Source organism: Sphaerodactylus townsendi, linkage group LG03 (assembly GCF_021028975.2).
Source record: "Sphaerodactylus townsendi isolate TG3544 linkage group LG03, MPM_Stown_v2.3, whole genome shotgun sequence".
In the NCBI taxonomy this organism is placed as follows: domain Eukaryota; kingdom Metazoa; phylum Chordata; class Lepidosauria; order Squamata; family Sphaerodactylidae; genus Sphaerodactylus; species Sphaerodactylus townsendi.
In genome coordinates, this window is record NC_059427.1 from 50556627 (window position 1) to 50583825 (window position 27199).

The 27199-nt window shown below is 44.1% G+C and overlaps 1 protein-coding gene across 1 annotated transcript in view; it reads right to left on the reverse strand.

Annotated features, from left to right (window-relative positions):
- PLXNA1 (plexin A1) overlaps positions 1 to 27199 on the reverse strand; it is a 515790-nt gene that overhangs the window by 265169 nt on the left and 223422 nt on the right. Inside the window, 1 exon segment of the mRNA XM_048489929.1 lies at positions 9825 to 9965. Within this exon segment, the coding sequence (XP_048345886.1) occupies positions 9825 to 9965 (141 nt within the window).

The following is a 27199-nucleotide window of genomic DNA, read 5'->3' on the forward strand; positions in this document are numbered from 1 at the left end:
CTTGGCGACCTTAGGCCAGTCATTCTCTCAACGTTATCTACCTCACCAGGACTTTTGTGAGGAAAAAAACAAAGGATAAGAAGGAAAAACCCACTTTGGGTCCCGATGCAATTACATCAACAATGAGAGAGTAAATGTCCTCTCTTAGGCTGTCACCACCCAATGATTATACATGCACACACATATATATATATATACACACGTACCAAGGCCAAGCAAAAAAAAAAAAAAAAGACTTGCCTGCACTGGTGCAACTGTATAACTTGTCATGATCTGATAACATGGTCTTTCTGAGCACAGACATGTCGCTGCTTGCTCTGGGGTAGAAGTGTCCACAACTCTACTGTTTCAATGCCCACTTAAAATGGTGATAAAATCTAGTTTTTACACAATCCAGCAGGAATTTGATAACTTTAATATTAAATGTTAAGTGTTACCTTTCAAATAACTTATATGAGACACAGGAGCATTAACTAATAAGAGAGTACATTTCACTATCAAGATAGAGGTCTAGACCAAAAAAAATTGATGAAAATGTTACAAAAACAAAAAGACCATAGCAAAATCACCCACACAGGTTAACACAGCAATGGAAACTGTTCCTGCCTCAGCAATGGATTGCCTACAAGAATGAGCAGAAATTTGGTATTTCCAGGGCTGCAAACTAAGCACTGGGGCTTACATCCTTCCTTCGTACACAAAGCATTATCAAAGCTCCTGTGCTGCCCTCTAGCTTCAAGCAGCCACAGCACAGATGGTTTCCTAGACGGCTGAGTTATTTTATCTTCTGTCTTCCATTGTCATTTGTCCTTAACCTAGAAAATCATCTCTGATAGACACAAAGGACACACGGAGCAGCAGAGATTTCCTTTTTCTTTGCAGAGATGGCTCTGGGACATGGTGTAACAAACCAACATCCCACAGACCAACCAACCCATCAGACACAACCTGTTCTTCCAGTCAATTCAAATTAGGATAATCTGTCACTTCTTATGGTTCACTGCCACTCCAAACCTACACCATTCTCTGAAAGGTTGTAATCCTGAAACATGCCTGTTAAATATGTCTCTCCTTAAGCTGAACGCAGTCCCATCAGCCAGGACAGCTACATAATAGCCCACCTACCTCATCTCCATTTCCACAGTTTTGTGGCACAGGAAACAAAAAAGGAGGTTTGTGGACTCCTTAGTGGATTACTAAATGGGCTGTTGAGCTGCATTTGGCTTGGTGTGAAAAAGCTATGCAGGCTTTTTAAAAGGCATTTGCCACCATTTCTCCTACCATGTCTTCCTTTCCACACTGAGCTAGAAAGAGAGATTGATTGTAACCAAGTGCCTGTTTTGGTGGAACAAACATGCTGCTTAACTTTTTAATCAAGTTCTACACTTCCTAGCAGTCTCATCACGCAGAGAATTTAAATCCAGTTGAAACATGAGGGGATTTTTTTGAGGGAGGAAAACTTGAATTCAGGCCATAGGTAATAACTGAACGATGTGAAAGAAATAACCAATGGCTGTCGTCATTGTCGGAGCTATCTGTCCTCCATGAATCGCCTAATTCCCTCTCAAAGCCATCAGTGCTCTTGACCATCACTACATCAGATGGTAGTTAATTCTACAAGTAATTACTCAGTGGCTGAAGAAGTACTTCCTTTTGTTACCCGTCCACATTCCATATAAAATAACTAATTGCATTATGACCCTCAGACATGATTTATATGTTCTTTTGCAATGATCCCTTAAAAATATGTGTACATCTTGGACACGGAGTCTGTTTGCTGTGCCTTCAATCCCAATTCAGCTGCTATGAGGCACTCCAGTCACATCATGGATTTCTAGCCTTTGCTTTGCCAAACGAGGCTCCATTGAACAGATGCTGTAAGAGCCTTGTAAGAAGTATGCAAACTAGATTTATGCAAATTTCAAAGTTTGCATGGTTGTTTTTTTCCCCTGAGCAAAGAAATTGGCATTTCTTGGTGCAGAGTGCAGATTATTTATTTATTGGCTATGTATTACCCGCCTTCACTATATCACGCTGTTATGTTAGAGCACAGGTGTCAAACTTGTGGCCCTCCAGATGTTATGGACTACAGTTCCCATAATCCCCTGCCAGGGGATGATGGGAACTGTAGTCCATAACATCTGGAGGGCCACAAGTTTGACACCTATGTGTTAGAGGTTAGGTCTTCAACAGTTCAAGGCAAGACACTCTCTCATATTCAATATCTCAGTTCCCAACACCTATCAAATTCTTACACTGGACACAATGAAGATTAAGAAAATCTCAAGGATTTTTCATTGCCCATCCCTGTTCCAGACACTAGCCATAATGCACACTCTTCTTAATCTGACAGCAGGAGCCAGCCTTAAAGGGTTACAAGCTTTTTATTAATTGCTCCTCCAGATTTGATTAAAATCCCCTCATTCTTCAGGCCCTTTGAGCTCTGTTACAACTGTTCATTTAATTACTTTCCGCCAACACCCTGATAACAGCAGGCTGTAGATAAGAACTGTTTTTATTAAGCCAAAGGGGGAGAGAAAGTGACCTGCAGGAAGAAGAAGCCCAAAGTCGCCATGGCCACTTAAGGAACCTTTGAAGATCTCCCCTTGCTGAGAATCCAGAACGATGGCATTCACTCTGCAGTTGTGGAGAGCCATATTCACAATTACCACCAACCACAAGAGCCACATTACTACTCTATGCTCTGCACCATCCCCAATAAATGTATTCACGCAATAATGGAAGATTATATTCAATATACCCTTTTTAATTATCAGATTATCTCTGGGCTTGTAGAGTTGTCTTTCCTCACCACTGGGGAACTTAGCCAGCCCTTGTGCATCTGGGATGAGGGCAAGGGTTTCCTTTCAGCTGCCTTACTCTCTTTCCTCAACAGGAGACCCAGAAGCTCAGGTGAGAGAGGGAGACGACCAAGGCTCCCAGAGGAGAGCAAATTGGCTATAAAGAAAGGGGACTAAAATCCCCACTCACCCACCCCACTCTGGCCAGGCTCCCCCACCCCCCCGCTATTTTATCAGACTCTCTACTGGCAGCCATCTGGGTGCTAAGCTGAGAAGGCAAAGGTTGCAGGGAAGGGGGAGGGGTTGTTGTTGAGGATGCAGCCTTTTACTTCTGCCCGTGATATGAGGCTTACAATTCAGACAGCCTCCCAGCTTCCTTTCCATCCTGCACAATGATGCAATCCTCCAGACATAGCAGCTGTTTCAAGGTGGGAACCAGCTGCTAACCACCAGTCATATAGGCTTGGGGAGGGTGCCAGAAGAGTGACAGGTGGCATGTCAAAGAGCCGGATGCAGCTCCTGAGCCACTGAGTATCATTGATACAGAATCTGATGGTGAAATGAATCATCACCATATTTGGCAGTGAATAGCCTTAGTCACAGCAGGTCCGGGGCCAAAAGAACTCTCAAAATTCAATGCAGAGAGACTGAGAAAAGAATCCTTTATCCCTTTTTTTTGGGGGGGGGGGGGGCTCTTTTTCTCCAAGAAAATATTTGCCTCTTCTCAACCCCCATCCTGATTTCATGCCTACGATTCACAGGACAGAATGGTCAATATGCTGCAAGGAAAAGAAGCTATGTAGATTTTTCTTTCCCTTTGCCCTCTTTTCTGAAGGATACATTCTGAGCTCACCTCCTTCCCATGAGTTTGTCTTAATAAATGATGTCACACGGCTGCTTTTGGATTCTCCTCCTAGATCACCCTATAATGACATCTACTTAACACTGGTGTTTATCCAACCATTCAGTTTCTCTGATAGAAAGGCATTTCCACGTATGAAACAGGCACCAATTATTTCTACCATTTCTCCTGCTGCAGCCCCTCCTGCTGTAGAACCCATTTTGACCCCTATGTTTTTCCTAAGGGTTTTTTGAATCTGAGGAACAAAACTGGGAGAAGGGCTTAGTGGGCTGCAGCAGGAGGGAGAAGCAGAAAAATCCTGCCCTGCAAAGTTCACAGATGGTTGAATACACCTCACTGTAAATAAAAGGGAAACAGCAGCAGCTAAGAGGAGATACTCTTAAGCATATACTTTCTTGGTACTCTACAAACTGCTGCCACATCCCAAACTAAAACCTGTAATGCTAAAATAATGATAAAGGAGTCCTGTGGTGAAGAGTGGTAAGCTGCAGTACTGCAGTCAAAGCTCTGCTCACACCCTGAATTTGATCCCAACAGATGTCAGTTTCAGGTAGAAGGCTCAAGACTGAGTCAGCCTTCCATCCTTCTGAGGTTGGTAAAATGATAGCCAGCTTGCTGGGGATAAACTGTCATTGTCTGGGGAAGGAAATGGCAAATCACCCCATAAACAAAGTCGGCCTAGCAAACACTGTGATGGGACGTCACCCCATGGGTCAGTAATGACCCTGTGCTTGCACCGGAGGTTATGTTTACCTTAAAATAATGATAAACCTGGGCAGAAAGTTTAAGGAACCCAGCCGTTGCCCCAAGCCCAACAAAAGATATCAGAGCAGTTGTGTTTCTCTTTGAGCTATGGTTGTATTAGGTGAAAGTATAGCTGTAGTTTGGCATCTTCAGAGGATCAGATTCTCTCCTGAAGATGCCACAGCCACTGCGATGCATCTGTGGCTGGCGAAACGTCAGGAGAGAATGCTGCTAGAACACGGCCATACAGCCCGGAAACCACACAGCATCCAAGTGATTCCGGCCGTGAAAGCCTTCGACAATACATAGATATCAGAGCGTCGAAGAAGATAAAAACGTGGAGGACCCACAACATTTGTAAGGAAGGAAAATGCCATCTGTTCCCGTCCTTCATTTTCACTCTTCTCTCCCATCTCCCTTCCCCCCCTCCTCAATCAGCTTCTTTTCCCCAACCCCTCTGACCCCCCCTCCCCATCAGCTGAGCATCAGAGGGGAGGAGAGGGAAAGCTGATAAGAAAGTGTACCCTCTCCTGCTGCCTAAAAAGCTTATTTCTGCCACCATGGCTTGGCTACTTGCTGATGATGGGACTGGGACAGGTTTTCCTCTCTATCTTCCCTCCATCTGTACATGGTCCTATAATGATGGTTTTTTGAACACCACTTTCAGGTTTTGTTCAGGATTAGATATATGACAGTTAACCTAACTTTTCCCCCAATGTTCATAACCCTATTTTTTATTTTAAAAAGCTCTATTTAACAGGATGCTGGAACCAGTTAAGAAACTCATTCTGAATGGTTAAGTGCACATATAAAAACAATGACAAGAACATCATGAACATTTCTTTTTATGTCGTGCAGTAAAACATTTTGATGTGAAATTATAAATCAGATTTGTACTTGACCTAAGAATTGCCAAGGAATGGCAAAATAAAACCATTGCTGAAAATATTAGGTGTTATAATGACATTTCTAGGCATCGTGGCAAGCTGCTGCTTGGGATTTGTTGAACTCTGGTCACAGGTCCAGGAATTAAATAGGGTGAAGCTGAGCTAGTCACTAAACCTTATTATTTTGTTCTGATTTACTTTTGCAATTCAGGTGCCAGCATTGAAACTACCAAGGCTAATCAAGTATAGCTTAAATCGTAGGACTGATCTCAAATTAGGAGTGGTAGAACAAGCTCAACAGAAAAAGTGGCTACAGGTCTGTTTATTAAGTCACCTAGCTCCCATCCTACTATTCATGCTCAGCTACAGTATGTTGAAACAACAAGAGAACAAATAAGCCCTAAGTATATAAATATAAGTGAAGGAAATTACTTTAATGGAGCAGCCACAAGCGAGAGGGAACTGTGCCTGGCGTGCGCACCCTGCGCTGCACCACAATGCCGTCCGCCCCCCTGGAACACCCAGCCAGGCCCTGTCACGCCCTTATCCCAAGTCCTATCTACTCTGCCCTTCATCCACTTCTTCATGAATATTTCCTGATATGCCAAGAAGTTTCAGAGAAAGCTTCTATCCCAACATTCACAGCCGCCGCCAAATTATCTCTCCTATATTTTGCATACATATAGATGTATCTTTTCTTCACTCCCTCTTCATAATTTTTTGTCCACACAGCTTTGTGACGAAAGTCCGATTTAAGCGAGCTTTCCATTACAACCAAAAGATAAGAGGGGAGACAGATCTCAGACCTTCTTGCTAAAGGTCAGAAATTTAAATTGTTTTAACTGCATCATTTCCAGTTCTCTTGGATAAGGAAGTAGAGATGATACTGAAACCCAATATTCCAAGTAACCCATGAAGAAACAGAACATCATCAAAAATCTGGACTGCTAATATGAAGCATGACAGAGTTGAAAATGGACTGCTCAGTCAAAATGATGCCCCTCATGTTTCTGTTATGGAGCAAGACAGCTGTAGTTCCTCTGGAGCTGATGGTATGCAGGCAATCTAATAAATGAGCGAGCTTTTTCAGAAAGATGCCTAATGAATCTTTAGAAGAGATGTTGTATGTACCTGGGATTCTTTGGCTTCCTAATAATAAATCTGTTTCCCCTTAGGATAGACTCAAATGGGAATATTCATTCCCTGAATGGACACCTGAGGATTCAATCAGACATGATTTAATGCAGTTGAAAAATGGAGTTCTCTTGCAGGCAAAGAAGACGTAATGGCAGCAGACCCATTTGTTTAAACCAAATTCTACCCTTTCATGTACAAAGTGAATGAAGACATTTTCAAAGCAAAAGGAGTATGCATGTAAAGCGTGAATTTCTCCCCCCTTCCATAGTTTACTTCCCCTGCCCCTCCCCTGGCCCTTTTTCTTCATCAAACCTCTAACTGTTAGTGAACGCTCCTGAAGGTAAGGAGTTTGAAGGAAGAACCTATGGGAAGGAAAGTGAGGACAATTCAGCGCTTTTAACCTGGACATTCCTTTCAGAGGCGGAGCGAAGGGGAACTGCGCCTGGCGTGCGTGCCCTGTGCCCCGCGACAACGCCGTCTGCCCCACCCCCTGGAACGCCCAGCCAGACCCTGTCATGCCCCTCCATGGCCCGGCCACACCCCCTTTGCTGCTCTGCCTGGGGCGTTGCACCCCACCCGGCCCTGTTGGCACTACGCCACTGATTCCTTTTCATCTAAAAATCAAACCAAAATTTTAAACTTGATTAGGAGAGACTCAAGTTTGAACAAATGGGTGTGCTGTAAAGTTTGTTCCTTATGTACATGTAACGTTGATACTCACTGGCTTGACTGGTGAATAGCAATACTCCAGAAGTGCTTGAACTGACATTTATTTTATTTACTCCATTTATGAGGACCCAAAGTAGTTTACATCATTCTCTTCTCCTTGACTCCTACAACAAGCCTGTGAAGTAGGCTAGGCTGAGAGAGAGTTATTGGCCCATGGCTATGGCTTACCACTAATGGGAACAGGAGATATCCCATGTTCCCAAGAGCACGCCATTTCATCATGTGGGGGGGACACCAGGCAAAACTGTGTGTGCCCAAGCCACCCGCTGCGGCACCCCATCCCCTCCCGGCTTCCCTGTAGGCCGGCTTCTGCCCTCCCCAGGCCCTGGGGAGAGAAGGAGCCTGCATTGCAGAGATGAGAGCCCTGCAGAGAGCAGCAGCGGTGCCCTGTCCTCCAGGCTCTCTGCAAGCCGGCTTCTGTCCTCCCCAGGCCCTGGGGAGAGCAGGAGCCAGCCTGCAGGAATGTGGGGGCAGCAGCGCCCTGCCCTCCCGGGCTCCCTGCAGGTGAGCTTCTCCCCCCGCCAGGCCATGAGGAGAGCAGGAGCTAGCCTGCAGGGATGGGGGGGCTCCATGACAGGCAGCGGCAGTGGAGCCCCATCCTCCTGGGCTCTCTGTAGGCCAGCTTCTGCCCTCTTCCTCAGCCCCACCCTCCCCCAACCTTCCTGCTGGTTTCCATAAGTGGGGCATGGGGAACCAGGCATGGGGAGGCGCAGAGAGTCAGGCGGGGGGGGGGGGAGGCAGTCATTCCCTTGGGCACCATTTAGGCCCAGTACAACGCTGGGCTGTGGTTACCCAGAGAGTTTCCACTGCAGAAGGAAATTCGAATGTGGCTCTCCTAGATCCCAATCAAACACTCTAACTGCTACAACACACTGGCTCTCAATTCTTTTCTTGGAATGACTAACAATATAATAGTAATTCAAGAAGGAATAAAGCACTAAATGGATGAAATAAATGTTTCCATGAACTCTGTAGGGGAAATACATTACAGTTTTTAGCAGTTTGTAGGGATGGGAAAGTATTTCCGTAAAGCTAAGCTGCCATAAAAACATTTAGGCCCCTTCCGCACACGCAAAATAATGCATTTTCAAACCACTTTCACAACTGTTTGCAAGTGGATTTTGCTATTCCACACAGCTTCAAAGAGCACTGAAAGCAGTTTGAAAGTGCATTATTCTGCGTGTGCGGAATGAGCCTTAGACAAACTATGAATCCTTTTTCAGCACAAGCTTGGATATGGTAGCCGCCACTTGTGGTGCCAGTGAGCCACCTGTATTACTAGCAGAACCCACTGAGTGATGGGTGCACATGCAGATTTGCTGGGCATGCTCTGAGAGTTCTGAATCCACTACAAGACTAATTTAGTTCTGTGTTCTGGTTCTAAAAATGGCTGTCAGGAAAGCCATTACTCTTGCTTCTGAGTTACACAAAGCTACTGCCTGTTTTTCACTCACGGTACATCCTTAAACAGACTAACACAAACTGGACACCTCCCTCTATACAGGAGGTGCATTCAGTTACAGCCTGTACACATCTTCCTTCAGGTGCAAAGCTGAACTGTTTTAATGAAGTGTGGCAGAAATAACTGATGAAAGTCTCTGGTAGCTGGCAGTGACAATGCTGAAGTTTTTAAGTTGATTTATTTTAACTGATGTATCAGATTATTATTTTTAATTGTATATGTTTATATTTTGTTAGTGGTATGGGGCATAGTGGAAAAGCAGGATATAAACATGTTAAAATGATATACAAACGCCCTTCAAAATTCATTGAAGTCAAGGGGAAAGGAGAAACTAAAGCATTTTTATAGCAATGGATCTCATGCTTGTTTCAGAAGCACAGCTTCTTATCAGAAAGACACATTCCTGCAATATGGATCAATTTGCCCATTCCAAAAATCTTCCAGCCCCGCCATGTCACATGACAACAGTAGAACACCCTACATAATAAAACGTCCTGTAATGTTGTGAATACGTTCCTGACACAGAGTACTGTGTAAAACAACATTACAGAAAGTATATAGAACCAGTGCTCCAACATGTTCAGGTTGGGTTCTGACCCATCCTCTAGGCTAGGATAATCACTGAGGTCTCAGTTTAGCCCTCCTATCCCTGTCATGTCCCTTCTCTGTGGGAGTTTCAGGAGCCAAACCCGCTAGGTAGCCCTAGGATTCCACAGAATTCAGCCAAGTCCCCAGACCTCTCCCAACCTCCACTGCCCCGGCTACTAGCCTACTACAAGGGATAGCTTGGTTGTCCTCTTCCAGGATCAGAGTTGAGCCTTCTAGCACTGATCAGCTGATCAGTACTGATTTCTCCCCAGTGACGGGGCTTGGCCGGAGATGCTGAATGCAACACAATTTCACCACAAGTGAGTAATGGCTCCTAAGGAAAGTCCAGAACCGCCTCGCAGTCTGCCAGTCAGCCATGGCAGCAGCAGATTCCGTGCATTCCTTCATCATCAGCCCTGCAAGCTATGATTGTACCCTGGACCCACTGCTACTCCTTCACCCCCTGCAAAAAGAGCAGTATAGAAAACAGTATTGTAAGAGATACTGCTGTATGCAAGATGGACTGGAATGTTGTTCACTGAGCCTCAGTGATGCTGGGGCAACAAGCCCATGAAATAACTATTTTAATACAAATGACTATGAACTTTACATACCTGCTTTTCAGTCATGGCATAGAGGTATTGAAGATCAGGGCTGAGCACCAAGTCCCGCAGAATGGGGCTACCATCATGGGCCACAACGTTCTCATACTGCAATGCTGAACGTCCAATGGGATTGGCTGGGTCTACCAGGATCTGAGGAAACAAGGGACACTGTGTTACCATTTGGACCTGTTACTGCATACAGAAGTACAATGGGTAACATTTATTGCAAAGCAAAGAAACAGTGGACCACTTTCAGAACCATAATAACCTGAAAGAAAGCAATGTAGGCTAGAAATGTCCCAAATTCCCAGTCCTTGTCCTGTCTGTCATCACTCTCCCCAAGGACTTTGAAATGTCATCGCTTTCAGCTACACCCAAACATAATGGCCACTGGCACAGACAGCTTTAGAGGGGGATTAGAATGATTCATGGATAGGTCTATCATGGTGACTAAAGGGAACCTTCACATTCACAGGCAGAAGCCTCTGAATCCCAGTGCCAAGAGGCAACATCACGGAGAAGGACAAGGCCTCTATGCTCTGTTGTTGGACCTCCATAGGAACTGGCTGGTCACTGTGTGAGACAGGATGCTGAACCAGATGGACCACTGGTCTGATCCAGCAGGCCTCTTCTTATGACCTGATGTTGAAAAAGAAAAAAATCCATTCCAAAAAGGTATTTTGGGTGCCAAAGGGCAAGACAAGGAGGATCCAGTATTTTTAGATCCAGTACTTTTAGCTGATGAAAGGGATTTCTGTTAGTGGAATAGGACTTTTTCACCTTTGCCCTCTCAATGCAGCCCAAAATGTCCCTTGAAATGATGCTGCTGGGGAACAATGGACCATCTGCACAAATCTACTCAATATAAGTCAGTCCAGAAGGTTCATCCAAACAGACATTTTCCCTTTATTTATTGTTTATAATCTTTTATTTACCATATGAGAATTAAGCATCTACCATGTCTGGTCAGGCATTAAGAGCTCATCCAATTTCCCTTAGCACTTTAGGGCACTAATCTGCCTTCCCACACCACCTTCCTTTATACCCCTTAAAACAGCTTAAGTAGAGCAACAGCTACGTCACTGGGTTTAAAATAAAACTGTGTTCCGCACCTTAAAAAAATATTAATGCTCTTCAATCAATTCTAAGGTATGCTAGATTAAATGTTAACAGCTCCAGAGGTACAGAAGTACAGATAGTAGGTGGAGAAGAAGGGGTGTTTAATGGAAACTGCATGTAAGTATTTCAGACGGGAAGGAAGAATTGCGTTAAAGTGCTTTAACTGGGCTGATCCCTCCATTTGGTATTTCTGTACTGACAGAGGGTAGATGGAAGAGAAGCAGCTGGTGAAGCTGTCAAGCCTATGCAGGTACAGAAATATCACCATAAGTGTTGACAGATAATTGCATTCACATATGCAAATATCCTGCCTCTTCCTCCTTGCACAGTCCATTACAGTTTACCTCTTCTGCCTTGTGGGTCACTCTGAGCAATTTTTCATTCATCTCAGCATTCACCCTCTCCATACACTTGCAAGACATGGATCATCATGGCCCCATTAATCATCATTCGGCCATTCGACACAAGCTTTGTTTCAAGGGAGCTTCTTTCTCATGCTCAGCCTTCTGGCAGCCTCATAATAGTGTGGCTCTTCAGTGTCAAGAAGGCGGGTATCAAAAAGGCTACCAACTCTTTCTACTCCTCATGGACATGGTACCCAACAATGTAAAGGGCTGCATATTGAGAGCAGGAGACGGTCATTAGCACTCCTAGTATCAAGGTCCCAAAGGCAGCACTTTATAGCACTTCATTAGCACTCCTAGTATCAAGGTCCCAAAGGCAGCACTTCAGCACTGTGAAAAAGGCAAACTCTATGCTGGGGATCATTAGAAAAGGAATTGATCATAAAACTGCAAAGATTGTCATGCCCTTATATAAAGCAGTGGTGCGACCGCACTTGGAGTACTGCGTCCAGTTCTGGTCGCCGCATCTCAAAAAGGATATTGAGGAGATAGAAAAAGTTCAGAGAAGGGCAACAAGGATGATTGAGGGACTGGAGCACCTTCCCTATGAGGAGAGGCTGCAGCGTTTGGGACTCTTTAGTTTGGAGAGGAGGCGGCTGAGCGGGGATATGATTGAAGTCTACAAAATTATGCATAGGGTAGAAAATGTTGACAGAGAGAAATTTTTCTCTCTTTCTCACAATACTAGGGGGCATTCATTGAAAATGCTGGGGGGAAGAATTCGAACTAATAAAAGGAAACACTTCTTCACGCAACACGTGAGTGGTGTTTGGAATATGCTGCCACAGGAGGTGGTGATGGCCACTAACCTGGATAGCTTTAAAAGGGGCTTGGACAGATTTATGGAGGAGAAGTCGATTTATGGCTACCAATCTTGATCCTCTTTGATCTGAGATTGCAAATGCCTTAACAGACCAGGTGATCGGGAGCAACAGCCGCAGAAGGCCATTGCGTTCACATCCTACATGTGAGCTCCCAAAGGCACCTGGTGGGCCACTGCGAGTAGCAGAGAGCTGGACTAGATGGACTTTGGTCTGATCCAGCTGGCTTGTTCTTATGTTCTTATGTTCTTATAAGGGCTCATACAGGCAGTAGTATAGAATGAGCAGCCAGGCAGCAGTTTTGTTCTAGGCCTAGCCGGGATACAGAAATTCCTTTAATCCCGTTACTACTCAGCGTGACAGTAAAGCTTATACCAAAGACAACACTTTCTCTGCAGAGGCCATAACCATATTAAAAGGTGTCACGGGGTCACAGACAAGCAAGGAGGGTGGTGGAGGGGGAAGATGACATGCATCTGGATTAATTCTTTTAATTCAGTCGCCACCTGGCTGCTCAGCATGAATCATTCCCAGCTAAGTAACGTACTTTTTTCAGGGCATTTGCTTTCTTCTTATGACACACTACAATGCAGCACAAGTTGAACTGTAGAACACTCGGGATTCGTTCAAGACCCACCTAGCTACTGGGAGAAATGAAGCTAGGTGTCATCCATATATTAGTGGCAACACACTCCAAATCCCCAGATGATCTCTGTAGATGCTAAACAGTATATGGCTGACCAAATGGATCCCTATGGGATCCTACAGCATAAATGTTAAATGGTCAAATAGCACTCTACCCAGAACCACTTTCTGGATCAAGTAATGACCCTCAATTATCAACTGTCAGCTTCTCCACAAAGAAAACACAGTCAACGCTACTGAAAGCAACCAAGAGGTTCAGAAGAGGAATCCACAAGGACACGTTCTATCTGTCACTCTCCTGTGAAAACTCATCATTCTGGGTGACTGAGGCTCTTTCTGTTTGAAACCTTGACTCAAATGCAGACGACTCCACACAACACAGAAAACTTTTCAGATACTTTATCAGCAACAACCTAGTCATGTAAAAACAAAAATTCCTTCCTCTGCTTCTAAGACCCCAAATCTCATCCCATCATAGACACAAATTGTTCACAGAAACCAAAGCCATCGATACTTCTGAAATGCAACCTGGAAATTGACAGCTGGGTTGCTCTGAAGTTTTATGAGAAGCAGCGCTTTCTACCTTGCACCTCTAGGTTCCCACAGAAAACAACAGATCCTTTTCCAGCTCTAGGTGCTTACAATGCCCCAGCATTCCTATCATTCATGAGCTGTTATTTCTCATAACATCTCAACATGGGAATATTTTACTGATTAGGAAGTGAAGGCACAGAGGGCTTTGGCCTGCTGGTCTTTTACTCCCCAACTTATTTCTGCAGCATTTCGATAATTTGAGAATAGTGACCAGTCATGGACTAAATATATGCCTGACTAGACAATTACTTAATTGGCATTAAGTAACTTATTTTTGGTGTCCTGAGTTCCTCTATAATTATTGAATCACTGGAACATTTCTCCAGACTTCCACCTAATCTCCCTCCCCCCCTCTAGTCCCCATGTAAAACCCCACAGAGCACGTTGTAGTTTCATTTCCCCAGTTGCAATAAATAGACTCCCTCCATCCATTTGCATACTTTCTAATCAGGCAAAGGAAGCGGGGCTTAGAAGGCAGGATCCTGGCATGCAGCTGATTAACATGGAAATATATGCGGCTCACAACCAAACCGGGGCCCGTCTAATTAGAGTGGCGCCTTTGATTCACCGCCAACATCCAGCGCACACCAGCCCCAGATTATTTTTAGTCAGATTTACAAAACAAATGTATTTGATTAGGAGAGACACCCCTGAGCTAAGAAAGACTGATAGACAGAGGCAGAGATGTGGAAAGGCTGCCCCCCTACAGGGAACAAGGCTTAAGCCTATGGTGAAGGTGTCCAGGAATGCAGGTGTGATCGTGAGGAGGTCTCACACAGCCTAACAGCTGCACAGAAAACAGAGGGAAGTGCTGGAATGTGTGTCTGCAGCTGCCAATTGCTCTTGCAAGCATTACAGCGCTGTCCTAATTACTATGCTGAAATTTCCTTTATTCCACTGATGGCCATGACCCTCAGATGACTAAAATCACCACGCCAATCCTTTCTTGGCTTTCAGAACCTCCTAACCTGCCAATCAATCCACCTGCTTAAATTTACTATGCTAATACACGGTGTTGTACAATCCTCATAAAGGTGTCAGCAGCTTTACCTCTTTTTTCACAGCTCATACTGCACAAAAACACTGCAGAGGGGCTCCGTTAGCCCTGACCTCCTGCTCCATGTCTCCAAGGTATAGACTCAGTGAATGGAACATGTGTTGCCCCATGCACAGGACAGAATAGACGCAGGTTTCTACTATATTTTAATGCACATTTCTATTACATCATAAGCACAAATCTTGTAGCACCTTAAAGCCTAATACAGTGCAGTGTAGTGGTTAAGAGTAGCACAGCAGATCAGAGCAGATCTGGAAAACCAGGTCTGATTTCTCTACTCCTCCAATCTAGAAAACCAGGTTCAGTTCCCCATTCCTCCACATGGAGCCTGCTGGGTAACCTTGGGTGAATCAAAGTTCTCTCAGAACTCACTTAGTCCCACTTATCTCACAAGGTCTCTGTTGCAGGGAGGGAAGGAAAGAAGTTTATAAGACGCTTTGAGACTTGTTTTGGCAGAGAAAAACAGGGTACAAATCGAAACTTTCCTTTTTTTTCTTATTCCAGCATAAACTTTCATGGACTAGAACCAATTTTGTGGATCATAGCATACTTTGGAAGATGAATCTGACAAGGTGGCATCTAGTTCACAAAAGTTTATGCAGAAATAAAAACACGTTTGTAAGATGCTGTGAAAGTCCATTTTATGTGTGCTGCAACAGAGTGACTGTGCCATCCTAAAACAGAGTTATATACTTCTAAGCCCATTTACAAAGGTGTATCTCTATTTGGGATTGTACTGTAATAGCTATTCCTCTGGTCTTGCCATAACAGTGAAGCAACCTTGAGTTAAACTGAATTTCAAGATCACACAAATGGGGAACTTGCATTGATTCTGCAAGCTACTCCTCCTGCATATAAACATAGGTCATTACAAGAGTCTGTAACCCCCTGCTGGTCAATTATTTCTATCTGAATGCTAAAAGCTTTGTCAATAGTCCACTATCTGAAGTTACTAGAATATCTGCATCCGTAATCAACCTTTCTTTGTACATACATCTGGGCTTCACCTATTCATTTTTAGCCCCTAGAAAATCCAAAGGCAGCGCCAGTAGCATTCCACTAATATATTTACAAAATATACAATTCCAGAGAAACAAAACAGGCAAAATAAAGCAAATACTAACCAGTCCACTCTACCCTCAATCTACATTTGAACTCATATTCTGTCATGCCTGAGAGCCCATTACTAACAGCCCAATGGGGAGCAACCACGGATAGTGCAGTGGTGCACCTCCAAAGAGGCAATTAGCTGCGCAAATGGCAGGGGAGAAGGAGAAAAACCTCTTATCTCTTGGGGAACACCCATCACTGGGAATGACTTACAGCATCAGTTTTGATGGTGTAAATCTGTGCCACAAAAAGGGAGCATTCTAGGGCTGAAAGTGTAGCCCCGCCCCTGGGAAAGCCCTTAGACCATCCCCATCCACGCTGGCTCCTGTAGCAGAAGGGTGCCTGTTCGTGCAGCAGCTTCCTGGTTCAGGAGCTGCACAGTTGTGGTGCAACCCTGTACCACTTCAAAGGCTTCATTCAGCACCCTCCCTCCTTTGGACTGCAATCTAAGAAGGTTCACAGTAAACAATCAAAGAAAATAAGGGCATGATAGGTTTTTTGGGTGCAACGCCCTAATATATCTTACCAAAAACTGTACTGTTCCAAAGTAATACTTTGGATTCTCCTCAGAAAAAGAAAATATTGAGTTACTACAGATGCTGGCATTTGTGCTCTCCATACACCTAATCAGAGGTTTCACTGCAGGTCTGCATGATCTGTGCACATACTCAGAGCATTCATTTATTACATGTTTGTCCCGCCTTCCTTCAAAGGAGCTTATGGTGGCACCCAAAGGGCTTTCCCCCACTTTTTCCCTCACTGACTAAGAGACAGTGACTTGCCAAGGTTGCCCAGGGAGTTTCATGGCTGAATAGAGATTTGAACCACAGTTTGTCCAGTCCACTATTACTTAGTTAACAGACTCTTAGTCTAGAAAGAGCTCGTTCTGCCTGAAGACAAATTCAGTGCAACTTGAAATCCTGCTAGTTTCTATATCCCCAGTATTTGGTTAAAAAGAAAAGACAATTGCCATGTCAGTTTTGCAGTTGTCTAGACCTGTAAATAGCCACCAAAATTGTGCTTACTTTTCATCTTGACTATAGCTTCCCACAAGCTGTACTACCATAAAAATGCACCATTCCTGCCTGTTTATGGACTATACTCATAGTCCAGTAAATTAATACATTCTTACCCTAGTTTTACAATTGCTCTGTAGGGGTGTTAGTCATTCCAGCAGTAACATTTAAGTACAGGGGTAATTCTACAATTATATTAATCCGCCATGGGGAAGAAAATGAAAATAACATAACAGACCCAAAGTAGTTACTCCACTGAAGGAGACATCAGAGCCACTTTATTCAATATGCTGAATGTTGACCATAGTCACCCGGGTTCAAATTCCTGTTCACCAATGAAACTATCTGAAGGAGCACAAGCCATTCACTGCATTGCACTTTACCTTTCCTAACAGTGCTGTTGTAAGGATTCATTGAGGTTAAGTACACCAGCAACTCAATAGATGAAAACAGAATATCCATGTACATAAAAACTTTCATGTCTAAGCACCACATCTATAGGAAAAGAAATTCCATCAGCAACTGAGATGCTTTATGTATCCTAAACATGACCAACCAGCAGTCCTGGCAACAGCTGTTTGTTGTATACCTAAACAGGAGGGTCTGGGGCACTGTGTGGGGCATGAAATCAGGAATGCATGCCTGCTTTCATCTCAGCAAATAGAGATGAGGTGCAGTGGTTAGAGTGTTCAACTAGGATCTGGAAGACCCAGATTAAAATCTCTGCTGGGCTGTGGAAGTTCGCTGGGTGACCTTGGGTCAGTCACACACTCTAAGCCTAACCTATCACTCATGGTTGTTGTGAGGATAAAATGGAGGAGAGGGAGAATCCTGTAACTGCGTTAGTCCCATTGGGGAGCAAGCCAGGGTGAAAAGAAATAATAAACAAATAAGTAGACTGAATATCTACAATAATTAGATTGGCATTACTGTGAACTTGTAGTTTTCCTAAAACCTTCACCATCAAAGGCAGCAGCTGTGCAGGCAAGGAGTGGATTTTATTGCAGGGATATCAAGGTAACTGCACTACACCTTAGGAGCAGAAATGCAGCCTCTCCAACACAACTACTATTCTTTTAGCATTTTACACAATATCACTAGTTATCAAATGGAAACCATGAGTTATGTAAGAAACACAGGAATGTTGCTGTACAGACAGTCCCTCCTATGGAGTTGAAGAAAGGTTCAAAAACCAAGTGTGATGCCCCTTTTCCATTCGTACAGGGTGCTTACCACTCTCCCTCTCAGGTTCAACATACACATAGGTCAGAACCTGACGTTACCCTTCACATTGCTTTTAAAATATAACCGCAGCCTTGACAATTTCCTCTCTAAGGTTCTCTCTCATTCATAGAGACACCCACAGACAAGGAAGCCCAGCTCCCTTTAACAACAGGCCCTCTCTCACACAGTTATTGGAGTTGAGACTCAAACACAGTTTCATTTACATACTGCAACCATTTACACACACACACACACACACACACACACACACACACACACACACACACACACACAGGATAAGATCGTAAATTGCGTGTGTGTGTGTGTGTGTGTGTGTGTGTGTGTGTGTGTGTGTGTGTGTGTGTGTGTGTGTGTGTGTGTGTGTGTGTGTGTGTGTGTGTGTGTGTCTTTCCCTTAGACACTTTTATTTAGGAATAACCTAAGGTAGAAGTTACAGTGGTGCACTTCCATTGAACTTTTGAACTGTGGTCTATTCCCGCAACTGCAATCTTTGGCCTACTCCGCATGGGCTATGAAGCACAGGTTTAGAGCAGGAAAAAATCCATTTTGTGGGGGCACTTTGCACAGATCATGCCCCTAAAGTGAGTCTGCCCTATGTTACTTCCCCCAAACTGAGCTTTTTTAGAATTGCGCTATTCGCGAGTCTTTTGAAAAAATCCCACGTTGCAGCCACTTGAGAGTGAACAGCCAGGCAGGAAACGCTTTATTCGGCTGTGCTTTCCTTTAGAAAATTTTTTTTGCAGAGCTTACATCTGTGTAGCCACGCAGGTGCAGATGGTGATATTGTGGTATCATGAGACGTCAGCATGGCTGTGGGGGGTTCATTTGTGCATGCCTGCATAGCTACGCATCAGTGGGAGGTAAATTAAACAAAATAGATGTGCCCCCATGCAAACCCACATTGTTTCTGTGGGCTCCAATCACTGCCTGCATGGATGCATGTGAATGCGAAAACAGGAAAGCAGGTTACTTTATCCTGACTTCAACCTGCTATACATTTGCTGTGTGGAAAGGGCTTTTAGGTTACAAATGGATTATTTTCAGCCTGCTAGAAGCAGTTGTTCTCCACAATCTCCCTCAGTCAGACATCCTACTTTCCCCTCTCAGCTCCAAAGCTGCAAACTCCCAACTGCTGTTCTTAACTGCTGTTATCCAACTGATACTTCCAGACATTCCATCAGCTCCAATTGGTCACTCTTAGGGAACGGCAGAACCTACCCTGTCTATCATACCAAACATTCCTCACCAAGCTAAGGAACACAGAACAAGTAAGTGCCACATGCTCGGGGCTAACAGTAACCCATGTCAGACACGTACTACTTAAAAGAGATGAGCAGGAAAAATCTGAGCAAGGACTATGGGCATTAGAATATACACTTTTACCCACACCAATTATCTGCACCCTTTGTTCCTCTCCACACAAAGTGAAACATATTCAAAACAGCCTTGCAGAAAATTTGCTACTACACAAAAGCTCTTAATGGCCTGCCTGCCTATGCAGGTGTTAGTAATTTGTGACACAACGAACAGGGAGAATGACCTTTTAAATTTATCTGTCTGTTGTATTCTTGCTTGCCATAGGCTTTATCGGCCTGTACCTCTGTCTTTAGATTAACATGTTTTTGGTACGGTTTGTTACTGTAAGCATGTTAGCAAATAAGGAGTTTACTTATGCACACACAGTTTGGAGCAGAACACACCGCAAAATCTTTTAGCGTAAGTAAGTGTCCCTTTAAAGCTGCCCTACGCTAATGGGTCTAGCTCAGGGAGTCAAGCGACACAAATCCACAGAATGGAGAAAGCAACAAGAAGAAGCGTTATGCATGGCTGCACGTGTTTCTGAACACTTTTTATTTGTGATCCTCTGGGCATTCAGCGAGAAGTGAATACACCTGACAAAAAGTGTTAACAGCTTTTGATCTTTTCTCCTAGGCCCCAGAGTGTATTTTAGTATATCTCCTAGAAATTCACTTCTGGTGATACCTCCAAGGAAAAAGCCTTCCGAAAGAACAGAAAGAATGGGAACTCCGTCTTTTAAGAGAAGAAAATGGATTCAAAGGAAGAAGATGAGAAAGGAAAGACATAGAATGGTCCTTTGCTACTGGTGGAGAGATCGAGGGTGGGGTGCAGCGGGCTGCTCTCGCTTTCAAACCTGTCCCCTCGCTGTCAGGTGAGCAGGGCAGAAGTGGGGATGGAGGACTGGTCATGGCACTTCCACTGGAGACTTGTCTTTACTCTGAGTAAGACAAAAATGTTGATGTCCTTTCTCTGAATGATTTGTGTCCAGAAGGGTTTCAGAAGTTGCTGAAAGGTTCTGGAGTGCATCCTGATCCATTGTATGGACTCCGTGTTTGAAATCAGGAGACTCATGAGGGCAGACAGGGTCATAAGTGGTGTACTTGCTTCTGATCGCCATGGAGGCGAGTTCCTTGTCTTAAGGATTTTCTTTTCTGATAGTACAAATTGGTTTGCCTTCATGTCGATCACTACCCCAAGGTGTTCTACAAGTGGCTCAAGTGGTTCAATGTCCTCCCACTCCTAAACAGAAAATAATATGGTGAGTTTAGAGATAAAATATGGTGAATTTAGAGGTAGCTTCACTCCCTTGGCGGCTACAGGGGATGGATTTTTAGCTGCTTTGGTCAACTCTTTGGAGGAGGAGCTGCTGTCTGAGGATTCTTGGCTGGCCAGAGAGAGAAGGTAGGAGGAGAGGAGCGGTTTGGAATTGAAGCAAGCCCTGGTTTTTGTTCCTTACGCTGAGGTGCTCTCCCTGTTGAGGCAGGAATAAAACTGAGAAGGTTGGCTCCCACAGGAATAAGGAGGCAGAAAAAATTACTTCCTACCTTCCTGATTAGGCAGTGGCAAATCACCCAACAATATATTATCTGCCTCAAAAGGAGTGTAAACAGCTTATAGCTGTATAACCCCTCCAAGTTTGTTTCATCCCCCAATACAGGATACAGCTTCAGTCGGAATATATCAAAGGTTGATAGAGTGCCCTAGAGGTGCCTTTGAAAGATACCTTTCCATCAAGGCCCTTCCCACCAGGTGGGAAGAGAGAGGTAAAGGATGTGAAGAAGGATGTCTATAATGAGGATTCACTGAAAAAACCTGTTTCTTCCTCTCTAACTGTTCACCCTTTCCACCCAGGGGAATAAACATTTACCCAAAAAAGCCTCCTTATTAACCTTTCTCCTCATCCTGATGCTGATAATTACTCAAATACTAATAATTACGCTAGCTAATTTCTCATCCAGTTTTCTGCTTTCAGTCAGCCCCTCTTGTGCAAGCCAGTCACGGAACTGTGTTAGTGTCTGCCTTCAGAAAGAAATCTAAAAGTGTCATATTGTGAGAGCATATGCAAGCAAGACAGGAAATAACCAAGGGGAGACGGGGTGGAGGAGACAAGGGCAACAGCCCTGACCTCTCTGGAGATAGTAACAAGAGGATGAGTAGTTAATAATGGCAAGCATCCCCATCACAACCAGGCCCCTTGCTCTGCTCAATACAGTGGTGGCAAGAAAAGAAACACAGAAACACACAAATAGTGCCGGTGAAGTTTTTCACACGAGACAATGGGCAACAAGCTTCAACATATCCGAACAGCGTGCACGATAAACAAATCTTTATTTTTGAACTTTTTGAACATTCAAAGCTTTAGGTTCATGGGAGACCAGTGCTTTGTTTCTTTCTCAGATATAAATTTACCTTATGCCCACAAAATTACCCCTCAAAAAAACCCCACAAAGCAAGGACCTCAGAGGACACAGCCTGATTTGGTCACAGTCACAGCCACAATCTGACTCCAGTGTTTCCCCACCAAACTGAAACCACACAATGTCTGTGGGTAATCTCAGCCCAGGATAGCTGAAAACAAATCTAAGAAGCAGAGCTAGCCTTACCATAAGGAAACACAGACCAGTTTCTTCAAGTAGCAGATACCAGAAAACTCCACCAAAGTAAAAAATGTGTAAAGATAGGACTGGAAACAACCAAATGAAATCAAGAAACCAAAGAACTTGGGGAAACGTTACAAGTTGACAGGTTCATTCTGTGAGAAATATTTCTTGAAAATGCCACCTCAGGGTGATTCCCCAGGGTCAAAAAATCCTGTGATACTCATGATAAAAATCCCGGTTTGGGCAAGGAGTCCGCATGGCTTCAGTGCCCAACTTGACTCCATCCTGGCCCTGGCGCGCGCTCTCCCCCCATCCCACGTTTTTCAATGTGGTGCAACTTTTTGAAAAAGATGGGCCGAGGCCAGATCGGTGGGGAGACACAGGGAAAACAATCAGTTTATTTTTCCCGCCCTAGGGAGTGACGTGAAACGTTCCAATCAGAGCGCAGTGGGCTGGGCAGAGAGCGCACAAAGTCTTTGTGTGTGTGTGTGTGTGTGTGTGTGTGTGTGTGTGTGTGTGTGTGTATGCTGGTCGTGGCTACGAAGACACGCTCCTGCAAAAAGAGGGGGAGCAAGCGTGCATATGTCTGTAACAACGACGGGGGTTGCCATGGCTGGCATGAGTGCATCATGCATCCACCGCCACTACTGGAGTCTCTGGGGGGAGCTCCAGCAAAGAGGTGTTGCATGGAGGGAGGCAGAAACAAGGGATCTCATCAGGATCTGGGGAGAGGAGCAGGTGCAGTGCACCCTTAAGAACAGCCACTGATGGTTAAAAAAACTACCTGGGCTTCTACTAAGCTGCGCGGAAATTGAAAAAAAACAAGCATAGGGGAGGGATATTGTTCCTGTCCCAATACAACACAACAACCAATCAGAACATAGAACAAAAGAGCCACAGAGCAGATTGCAAGTTCATAGGATGTGGTGGGGAGGGAGAAACCACAATAAAAAGGTGCTGTATCTTATTGAACTGGGGGGGGGGGGGGTATTTTTTCAGCAGGGATTTGCCCTCAGCTGTCTTTAAATATATGCAGAATCTGTGGTGACTTTTAAGGACGTCCAGAGGCCAAATTTAGGCAGGACCTTTGCCCCCACTGTGACGTAACAGAAAATACAGAAATGTTTAAGCTGGCCCTGACTGAGATGTGAATATTGGCCACTAATAACAGAATGTTTACAGCTGTGGTTTTAATAGTGTAAAAACAAACTATATTTGGTCATGAGATTTCACAACCAGAGATCTAAGATCCCACTGCTCCTCATACAAACCTTTGATACGATTTAATTCTTTCCAACGTTCCTTGCTTGTGGTGTGATCTTACAGGATTGTGAAATCAGTGGGGTGAGGGTGGAGAACAGCCAGCAGTGGGTAGTTGGCAACTATTATCTGTAGTAGGTCTGGTTTTTTTATTTTTTGCTGTTTTATATATTGTTAGTGAAACAACTTGGGCTTCTAGTCTTCGCAAAGAAATATCCCTATAGATTGATGTTTCTGACTGACAGCTGCACACTGCAATATAATATGATTATTTTGCTTGTTTTGATTGCTTTTTGTGATTTTTCTCTGTTGAAAGCCACTCTGACCATTTGTTGAGAAAATGACAAATTTTTAATCTAACATGCATGCAATAACAGTATTTATGCAAATAATGTTCTGGTTTCTTCTTGAAAGTGCTACATTTCCTTCCAGATTCGAACATTTACAATATGGAAACAGATTTAAATGTACACCAAACTCACAACAGAATGTTTCCCACATTGGGGGTGGGGGAGTTTAAAGACTGTATACAAATGACTCAGACAATTGCCCTGCATGTAAAGAGGGTTAGGTGCCAAGTAACAAACACTGGGATACACAGCAATAAGCCCCACAGAAAATTTACCTGCCACAGATTAGTCAAAGCCCTGATTAAGATACTAAAGGGAAAAGACCATACTCAAAGGCCTCCAAGAAATCCACATTTTCTGTTTGGGAATTTACATGTAGGATTTGCAAGTACTTGACAGTCAGTCTTGTCAACTCACATGTGTGGAAGTCTTAGGAATAATATTATCACTTGCCAGCTGGACTGATGGAGAAAGCAGCTGAGGAAAGTAATTCAGCACAAATATAACAAAATCACAGGTAGTACCCTTCTTTGCCTTGAAGCCAGGGGACATTCCCCTTCTTCATTCCTTACTTCTCTCTCTTCTAACAATCATAGGAAGGCAAGTTCAATTTAATTCAACATTACTTACTCTCAAGAAATAAATCTGCTTGTTCAAATTATGTGTATGCCACATTCTTATGGCACCCAAAGTGGATTACAGTGACAAACACACACAATTCACAGTCTCACCATTAAGAGCTGTGACATGAATAAATGAGCCACTAAAACCTACGCAGATTCAAACAGTGAAGCGATTGTTTAAAATAACACCGATCAGCCTGCAGAAAAATCCAGGGCTTACCTGGTGACAAATGATTTATCCCAATAAGGTGAAAATGTACAGTGTGGGTTCCACCATAGGGAAAACCTAGCACTGTGTCTATCGCGCTTGCCTCGGCAGATTTCGAGGTTTGGGGCGGCAGGGAGAGACATGTAAGAGGAGATTCTCGTAGGCCATTTAGAGCTTTAAAAATCATCAACAGATTGTTAAATGGAGAGGAGGACTGTCCAACAATAAGATACAAATAACCTAGTTCAGTGGTGGCGAACCTTTGGCACTCCAGATGTTATGGACTACAATTCCCATCAGCCCCTGCCAGCATGGCCAATTAGCCTAGTTTATAACCTAGTTCATAACAGGGACTGCCTCACTGAGAGAAAGACTCAAGTCGCAACAAACTCTTCAGCAGGACCAAAAACTCAGGGTAGACCTTGAACAGGCAGTTAAGACTCAATCTGCTTGTCAATCTACTGAACAGACCAGTCAGACAATTTTTTTTGGTAATGATTTATGTTTCTAAAATTAAGAAATACGGTTTTGCTTATTCAAGGGCCCCTTCCGCACATGCAGAATAATGCACTTTCAATCTACTTACAATGCATATTGCAGCTGGATTTTACTGTGCAGAATAGCAAAATCCACTTGCAAACAATTGTGAAAGTGGATTGAAAGTGCATTATTCTGCATGTGCAGAAGGGGCTTTTGTGGAGAAAAGGTCACACCGGATTGGATCAGACTAAATTGTCCATTTGCACAATGGAACTTTCCTGCTTGTCTTCTCCCACTGCAGTCCACAGCCTTCACTAAATGTTGCTGCTGGGGGAGAGGGGACACTAAGGAATGATAAAGGGGGGGGGGTCTGTGCTGCGAAGGAGTCATTGGTGGAAACTGCCAATTTATTTTGGATCCAACCCTCGTGTTTTTGCAAGCAGGAGTTTTTATTTCAGACCCTCTTCACAGGAATTTTGTTACTTAGCATCAAACCAACACAGCTGGTGAGGTACATTAAACAACTGTGAAGGGTAGAAACATGCTCTTGTTGCAGTGATTACTATGGATCTTGAGGATTCAGTGTTTATAACCACCTGATGTGCCATGTAACTGTAGCCACCAGATTTCTAGAGTGCAATTATAAATAGATAAACATTCGAAAGTGTCAAAGGCTAGTCAAGCCTGAATTACATTTTAGCATCCCTGTACTGTACTGCAACAAATGTGAATGACCAGTCAGACACTTGCAGTAGAAGACACATGGCACCTAACAGGCCAAACAGCTAACTCAGAACATGATGGTGAATTTTAGATGAGAAATTAAATACTCCTAATGCTACAGAATGATGTCCACCCCAATATCATCTCCAATCATGAACCGTTTCATTTCTCTGAAATATAGCAACTGAGTATACATTTATATTGCTACACTAGAGGCAATCCAATGGAGCGTTTCCCCAAGTAAAAGGATTTCTGCTCAGAGAGCACAGTTTTCCGCCACACACACACACACACCCCGTCACCGCTCCCACAGCAGCCCAGCAGCTTTTCTGGGCTGCAGCAGGAGGGAGACGGCAACGAAGTTGTATCCCACGGGTTGAATTTCTCCTGACGGACCTGCCATTTGTCATGGGCACTGGAGCAGTTCAGCCAGGTATCATCACGGCTTTATTCTGATCCAAAAAGCAAGTTGAGCATCACCTTTTTCACTATGCTGAGATCACCTAAAGTTCCACAGATCCATTATTTTATGCCAGATAGGATTTCCGCCCCAGTCCCTGCTGTTATTGCCTACTGGCTATATTACAAACTTTCTGTGTCTTTTGGAAAAGATGATCAGATGGCAGCGCTATACACCAGGAAGCCAATTACCCAAGCATCCTTATTATTGGCACTTCCTGACTTTTTCTCCATCTGATTTCTGCAGACTCAATATTCCTTCAACCCTGGTGCTCTCTATCGCCATTTATATGCCGTACTTGGGCCCTCAGCAGATCTGTATGACACAAAATGCAATTTCTGTCTGAAGAAAGCAAACACATCTGGCAAATGTGACAAGTTTGTGGGAGAGTAAAGCAACGTAAGGAGGCATGCATTTGCATATGTTTGCAATGAGTGGCATTCAAAGGTCTGAAATCAACAGAAGGTTAATAAATGCAGCAAAATCAAAACGACACCAAATTAGCATTCCTACCAGCTTGGGAAGGATCACATTCATTAACTTTGCTCACTGTAACAATCCGGATCCCCAACAAAGCCAATTTCACATACTCAATAAAAGTCAATCGCAGGATCCCGAAGAACCTTGATGAGCATCTACCTCAGCAAATTCTCAGGTAAAACTCCCCACAAACATTAGTAAGATCCGATTGTGGGGAAGAGCCTCCCTTCTATGTTGATACTGGCAAAACCTGAAGGCCCACAGCCAGAGCTATTTGGGACCTAACAGCAGCAGTAAAGTTCCCCCTTTTACGCCTGTTGCTGGGAATACTGTCAGTCTCAGACTCTGCCAGCAGGTCTCTTGTTCTATTGAGAACATGAGACTTTTATCTAACCCAGATCCCAGCAACACACCATTCAGTCCCCATTTTCAGGTGGAGAGAACTGCTTGCCAGCAAGCATGTCATGAGCACAATCGTTTGAAGAAAGATGATGGTGTCAGACTGCAGTGTAAGGGAGGTGGGGGCAGTTATATCTCCAAAACAGAAGTAGCGTCAAGCAACGGTGTCCACAGCAGGAAAGAAAGAGAAACAGAGCCGTCTGTTGGCATTTCCACCTTTATTCAGATTGCCAAAGGACTGCAAGTAGGAATCCACTTCTTGCCTGCCTGCCAAGCTCTGTTCCTCCTGACCTTCCCACTCCAGATCTGTCCTTCTTTCTCTGGGTCCACCCTACTGCCTGTCTCTCATTCTTGCTTGCATATCGCTCTCTCTCTCTCTTTCTCTCTCTCTCTCTGGCACAATGCTCCGTGTTGCTTTGTACTCTTATCTGTACGTGGCTGTGATTAATTCTCAGTGGCTGGCAGCAACAACAAGAGGGGGGCGCTTTAGT